Source organism: Chiloscyllium plagiosum, chromosome 11, assembly GCF_004010195.1.
Source record: "Chiloscyllium plagiosum isolate BGI_BamShark_2017 chromosome 11, ASM401019v2, whole genome shotgun sequence".
NCBI classification, from domain to species: domain Eukaryota; kingdom Metazoa; phylum Chordata; class Chondrichthyes; order Orectolobiformes; family Hemiscylliidae; genus Chiloscyllium; species Chiloscyllium plagiosum.
This window is the reverse complement of record NC_057720.1, coordinates 3,016,034-3,023,174: the sequence shown is the minus strand read 5'-3', so window position 1 is coordinate 3,023,174 and position 7,141 is coordinate 3,016,034. Positions and strand designations below refer to the sequence as shown.

Here is a 7,141-nt window from a genome sequence, read left to right as displayed (position 1 = left end):
TTTGTGAGAAGATTTGTAGCTTGGGTGCTCGTTGTTGTGGTTCTGTTTGCCGACGTTTTTTTTGGGAATTTGTGTTGCAGACGTTTCGTCCCCTGTCTAGGTGACATCCTCAGTGCTTGGGAGCCTCCTGTGAAGCGCTTCTGTGATCTTTCCTCCAGCATTTATAGTGGTTTGACCACGAAACGTCTGCAACACAAATTCCCAGCTCGGCGAACAGAACCACAACAACAAGAACCAGATAGGTTTACAGATAATAACAGTTCCATGGTTTATTTGGCCTAATTCCAGACTTTCTTTCCTTCATTAGATTCAAATTCCACCATCTCCCATGGTGGGATTTGAACCCAGGTCCCTAGAACATTACTCGGGTCTCTGGATTAATACTGAAAATGTGTTGCTGGAAAAGCGCAGCAGGTCAGGCAGCATCCAAGGAGCAGGAGAATCGATGTTTCGGGCATGAGCCCTTCTTCAGGAATTGTTCATATACTGTTAACCTTGGACCTGAAGAAGGGCTCATGCCCGAAACGTCGATTCTCCTGCTCCTTGGATGCTGCCTGACCTGCTGCGCTTTTCCAGCAACACAATTTCAGCTCTGATCTCCAGCATCTGCAGTCCTCGCTTTCTCTGGATTAATAGCCTAGTGATAATTACCACTAGGCCACTGGCTCTCCTTCGCAATACTCAGGCTGTGGTTGCATCAATGTTTTATAAAATTCACCAGAACTTGGTCTTCTACCTGCAAGAATAGGCCAGACAACGAGGACACCTGTATTTTGCCTCTGCACCGCCACATGTTTCACACCTGTTTGGAGACAAAATGAAAAGGGAACAGCTTTAAATTGGGAATTCCAGAATCCTACACCAACCTCAAAGTACTCCCTCACCTCCAGAATATAACGGCCAGGGTCAGATTTGTGGCTGCGTAGACCACCGGACAGGACCCTCCCTCAGAATGTGGCTGGGGCACCTGTCTTACCTCCTGTTGTGTAGATGGTCTCTCTCCATCAGAGATGGCCACAGTCACTCTTCCAATCAGCTCATATTCTGGATTGATGTTAATCACTTCCTCAGTGGGGTCTGTGCCTTCAGCTGCCCGTGCCCAACAACTTGGAGTTAATTCCCTGAATCTCTCAGACACACTCTCTCTTTCTCCTCCTGTATCTATCTCTTTGCAGATGACACAGGGAGAAATGGAGGGACAGGTGGCATTGAGGAACTGGGGAGGCTGCTGAAGGACTTGGACAGGCTGGGAGAGTGGACCAAGAAGTGGCAGATGGAATACAATGTGGGCAAGGGTGAGGTTGTGCACTTTGGTAGGAAGAATGGAGGCATATTTTCCAAATGGAAAAAGGTTTCAGAAATCGGAAAAACAGAGTGACTTGGGAATCCAGGTTCAGGATTCTCCTAAGGTTAACATGCAGGTTCAACTGGCAGTTAGGAAGGCAAATTCAATGAACCCTGGGTAGACCTCAGTTGGAGCTCTGTGAGCAGATTGGGGCATCTCTCCTTAGGAAGGGTAGATTGTCCTTGGAGGGAGTACAACATGGGTTTACAAGAGAGAGCGCTAAATGAATATGTTTCTTCAGCATTCACACTGGAAAAAGACAACGTTGTCAAGGAGAATACCGAGACTAGACGAGATTGAGGTTCACAAGGAGGTGTTAGCAATTCTGGAAAGTGTGAAAATAGATAAATCCCCTGGGCCAGATCGAATTTATCCTAGGATTCTCTGGGAAGCCAGGGAGGAGATTGCTGAGCCTTTGGATTTGATCTTTACGTCGTCATCGTCTACAGGAAGAGACATAAAGACGTACAGCACAGAAAAAGACCCCTCGGTCCAACCCGTCCATGGTGACCAGATATCCCAACCCAATCTAGTCCCACCTGCCAGCACCCGGCCCATATCCCTCCAAACCCTTCCTATTCATATATCCATCCAAATGCCTTTTAAACATTGCAATTGTACCAGTCTCCACTACTTCCTCTGGCAGCTCATTCCACACACGTACCACCTTCTGTGTGAAAACGCTGCCCCTTAGGCCTCTTTTATATCTTTCTCCTCTCACCCTAAACCTATGCCCTCTCCATTTGGACTCCCCCACCCCAGGGAAGAGCGTTTGTCTATTTATCCTATCCATGCCCCTCATGATTTTATAAACCTCTATAAGGTCATTCCTCAGCTTCCGACGCTCCAGGGAAAACAGCCCCAGCCTGTTCAACCTCTCCCTATAGCTCAAATCTTCCAACCCTGGCAACATCCTTATAAATCTTTTCTGAACCTTTTCAAGTTTCACAACATCCTAAAAAGGGTTTTAAGAGATAGGATTTATCATCTAGAGTGGAATAAGTTGATTAGGGATAGTCAACACGTTTTTGTGAAGGGTAGGTCATGCCTCACAAACCTTATTGAGTTCTTTGAGAAGGTGACCAAACAGGTGGATGGTGGTAAAGCGGTTGATGTGGTGTATATGTAAGGCATTTGATAAGGTTCCCCACGGTAGGCTATTGCACAAAATACGGACACATGGGATTGAGGGGGATTTGGTGGTTTGGATCAGAAATTAGCTAGCTGAAAGAAGACAAAGGGTGCTGGTTGATGGAAGATGTTCATCCTGGAGTTCAGTTACTAGTGGGGTACCGCAAGAATCTGTTTTGGGGCCACTGCTGTTTGTCATTTTTATAAATGACCTGGATGAGGGCATAGAAGGATAGGTTAGTAAATTTGCAGATGATACTAAGGTCAGTAGAGTTGTGGACAATGCTGAAGATGTTGCAGGTTACAGAAGGACATAGATAAGCTGCAGGGCTGGTCTGAGAGGCGGCAAATGGAGTTTAATGTGGAAAAGTGTGAGGAGCAACGGGAATGCAGAGTACTGGGCTAATGGTAAGATTCTTGGTAGTGTAGATGAGCAGAGAGATCTCGGACTTCATGTACATAGATCCCTGACAGTTGCCACCCAGATTGATAGTGTTGTTAAGAAGGTATAGGGTGTGTTAGTTTTTATTGGTTGAGGGATTGAGTTTCAGAGCCATGAGGTCATGTTGCAGCTGTACAAAACTCTGGTGCGGCCACACTTAGAGTATTGTGTACAGTTCTGGTCACCGCTTTATGGGAAGGATGTGGAAGCATTGGAAAGGGTTCAGAGGAGATTTACTTGGATGTTGCCTGGTATGGAGGTAAGGTGTTATGAGGAAAGGCTGAGGGAACTGAGGCTGTTTTTGTTAGAGAGAAGGTTGACAGGTGGCTTAATTGAGACATATAAGATAATCAGTGGGTTAGATAGGGTAGCAGGGAGAGCCTTTTTCCTCGGATGGTGATGGCTAGCACATGGGGTCTTAGTTTTAAATTGAGGGGTGATAGATATAGGGAAGATGTCAGAGGTAGTTTCTTTACTCAGAGTAGTAGGGGTGTGGAATGCACTGCCTGCAACAATAATAGACTCGCCAACTGTATGGGCATTTAAATGGACATTGGATAAACATATGGACGGGAATGGAATAGTGTAGGTTAGATGGGCTTCAGATTGGTTTCACAGGTCAGCACAACATCGAGGGCCTAAGGGCCTGTACGGCGCTGTAACATTCCATGTTTTCATGATACCTGGATTTCAGAGGTTGTTATTAGGAGAGATTACACAAATGAGGCCTATTTTCTCTCGAATGTTGAAAGTTAAGGAGGGATCTGATTGAAGTCTTCAGGATATTAACAGGAGAAGACAGGGTCGATTCATTGGTTAGGGATTCCAGGACTAGGGGCATCATCTGAGAATGAGGGCCGGACCATTTAGGAGAGAGGTTAGGAAGCTTTTCCACTCACACAGGGTGGGAGAGGTTTGGAACTCCTTTCCATAAGTTGCAGTGGATGCTCGATCAGTTGTAAATTTTAAACCTGAGATAGATAATTTTTTGTTAAGCAAAAGCTAGTAAGGGCTATGGGCCAGAGGTAGGGATGTGGAGTCAGGTAACAGATCAGGTATGATCTCGTTGAATGTTGAAAAAGCTCAAGGGGCTGAATGACCTACTCCTGTTCCTACATCACTGAGACACCCGAGGCATTATGCAAGATCATTTCTGACCCTGGTTGGGGAGTTGAGAGTTGGGGGCCACAGTCTCAGAATAAGCAGGTCAATTATTTTGAACTGAGATGAAGAGTAATTCCTTCACTTGAAGGGTTATGAATCCAAAAGACTGAATACTCAATCATTGAAAACATACAGGATAACAGGTATAGAGGAATATGGACCAAACGCAATCAAATGCAGGTTAAAACTGTGAAAACTGGGCGGCATGGACAAGTCGGGCCGAAGGGCCTGTATCCATGTTGTAGACCTCTATGCCATTATGATAGATATTGATACATTAAAGGAATAAAAGGTTTGGAGGAGACTGTGGTTGGTGGGAGCTGGTCAGTCTTGTGATCGTGTTGATGGTAACTGCCTGAAAGGAGATATCTGGAGATGAACCTGCCGAGTTGCAATGTTAACTCTGCCTCCCTGCAGACACTGCAAGGCCTGTTGAGCTTTTCCAGCACTTTCTGCTTTTACTTCAGGAGTGATTGGGGCAGGTGACCAAACGTTTGGCCAAAAAGGTGGATCTCAAGCAGGGCCTAAAGAAAGAGAGAGTGAGAGAGAGAGAGTGAGACAGAGAGAGAGTGAGACAGAGACAGAGCAAGAGACACTGAGAGTGTGCGATAGAGACAGAGAGACAGGTGGAAAGGTTGAAGAAAGGAAACCAGGAGCTTGGGGTCCAGACAGCTGAAAATACAGCCACCAATGGTGAAGCAGTTGAAGTTGGGATGTGTGAGGGACTAGACTTCATGAGGGGAAGAAATCATGGAGAATTGTGGAGCTGTGGGAGGTTACATTGATAGCGAGGAGCCAAACTAATAAAACACCAAACATTTTTGGTTGCATTTCAGACATCTCTCTCCCCCCCCTAGGCTGGAGGCATTCCCTGAGTGCCAGACCAATGAGTCTAGTTGTTTGGTTGTATAGAGAGTTATGTATTGCTGAAATAAAGGTGTTTATTTTTCATCAGGACATGTTGTAGGAAATACCAAAATAAACAACATCCATACTGTATGAGAGTTGAGTATTGGTTAGCTGGTGAATGGATGCTAATCTGTACAGGTGCTGCCATACTGAATTCACCACTTAATGACGACTGACGGTTAACTACAATCCAGTTTCTGTGTCACATTTAAAAATAACTTGGCTATCGGGACACAGAATTTCAACATTTGCCAATGATACAAAACTGGGAGAAGATGTGAACAATGAGCAAGGTGGAACCCTTTGTCAGAGATGTAGCCCAGACTCAGGGATTCACAGGCAAACGAGACAAGGCAGGACATTTCGGGCTCAGTTGAAGAGAACTGTCTTCACGAAGAGCCTGTAGAATTCTCTACCACAGCAGTTGGCGCCAAAAGATTGAGTGTTTTCGAAAAGAGTTAGAAACAGGTCTTAGGGCTCAAGGGAGAAAGCAGGAACAGGGGACTGAGTTGGGTGTTCAGCCCTGGTCATACTGAATGGTGCAGCAGGCTTGAAAGGCCGTATGGCCTACTCCTGCTCCTGTTTTCTAAGTTGCATGTCTCAAGACTTTGATCGGCTGCAAGTTTCCCTCTGAGCCACACATCCCTCACACGAAAATATATCATCGTGACTTCACCATCATTGGGTCAAAATCCTGGAACTCCCTCCCTCACGGCAGTCTGAGAGCCCCTACCCCACAGCAGTCCAAGAAAGGGTCTCAGCACCATCTTCTCCCAGGACAATTAGTAAGGACCCAGCCAATGACGTCCGCGTGAAAGAAGTAGAACAAACTGGGTCAGCCACAACTTAGTAAAAACCAAAAGGACTGCGGATACTGTAAATCAGAAACAAAAACAGAAATTGCTGGAAAAGCACAGCAAGTCTAGCAGTGTCTGTGGAGAGAAATCAGAGTTAATGTTTTGGGTTTGGTGACCCTTCCTCAGAACGAAGACCATAAGTTACAGGAGCAGAATTAGGCCATTCGGCCCGTCGAGTCTGCTCTGTCATTCGACCATAGCTGATGTGTTTCTCAATCCCATTCTCCTGCCTTCTCTCCTGCTATAGAGTCACAGAGATGTACAGCACAGAAACAGACCCTTCGGTCCAACTCGTCCATGCTAACCAGATACATCTTCTCCATGTCCACTCCATCCAGGCCCCTCAATATTCGGTTTCAATCAGATGCCCCCCTCATCCTTCTAAACTCCATCAAGTGACAGATCGAGAGCCCTCGACTGTTCCTCAACTGATCCTTCATCCCCAGGATCATTCTTGTATACCCGCTCCCCCACCAATGCCAGGACATCCTTCCTGAGAGACAGGGCCCAATCCTGCTCACAAGGAGGATCAGGAGGTTCCTGTATATCCAGCTTTGAGAGCAGCGGCACGTTTTGAGGGAATGATTAGCAAAGCTAATGGGATCTTAGACTTCACAAATAGCAGGGATCTGTTTAAAGGTCCACTCAAGCCCCAACTAGAACTTGTGTCCACACCTTAGGAAGAATCCATTCCGCTCGGAGAGGATCGAGGGGTTGAATGGCCTCTTTGTGTACGGTCATGCCCCCTATCATTGACTCGTAGACCGTGAACTCTGCTCAGAGAAGCTGCATGGACAGGGAGTGGCTGTCCCTGCTTCCCTCTGACTGAGAGCCTCCTCTCTCCAGTGGCATTGTCACAGACACCAGCATCGCCCTCTCACCCTTCACATTCAAACAGCTCGGAGTCAGCATCCTTACCCTGACAGGGAGATCTTCCGTTTCCCAGAGGAACATCGCTGCCTCTCCTCCAACACGTCAGGGTCCACACTGTCGGCACTGGCTCCCAAGTACAGACCCCCAGCTCCCGCACTGGGAATGGGACTCTCGGCTTTGGTTCCTGGATTGGGAAAGACGGAATCTGCCCTGACCCTGGGACTGGGAGAATCTGGCCTGGGACTGGGATTGGGAATGGGGGAGTCTGCCCTGGGACTGGGACTGGGATTGGGATTGGGGGAGTCTGCCCTGGGACTGGGAATGGGATTGGGAATGGGGGAGTCTGCCCTGGGACTGGGAATGTCTCCCCGAGGCCCCGGGCCCGGGCTGTGAGCGGCTGCAGGAAGCGGGGGGCCGGGT

At 47.3% G+C, this 7,141-nt stretch overlaps 1 protein-coding gene across 1 annotated transcript in view; it reads right to left on the bottom strand.

Moving 5' to 3' along the window:
• The window catches only part of znhit6 (zinc finger HIT-type containing 6), a gene marked incomplete at its 5' end in the record, with an annotated part of 38,563 nt that extends 31,423 nt beyond the window's left edge, over positions 1-7,140 (bottom strand). Inside the window, 3 exons of the mRNA XM_043700069.1 lie at positions 737-802; positions 6,767-6,965; positions 7,044-7,140. Coding sequence (XP_043556004.1) covers positions 737-802; positions 6,767-6,965; positions 7,044-7,140 — 362 coding nt within the window. The remainder of the gene's footprint in view (positions 1-736; positions 803-6,766; positions 6,966-7,043) is intronic.
• Position 7,141: the final 1 nt, after the last annotated feature.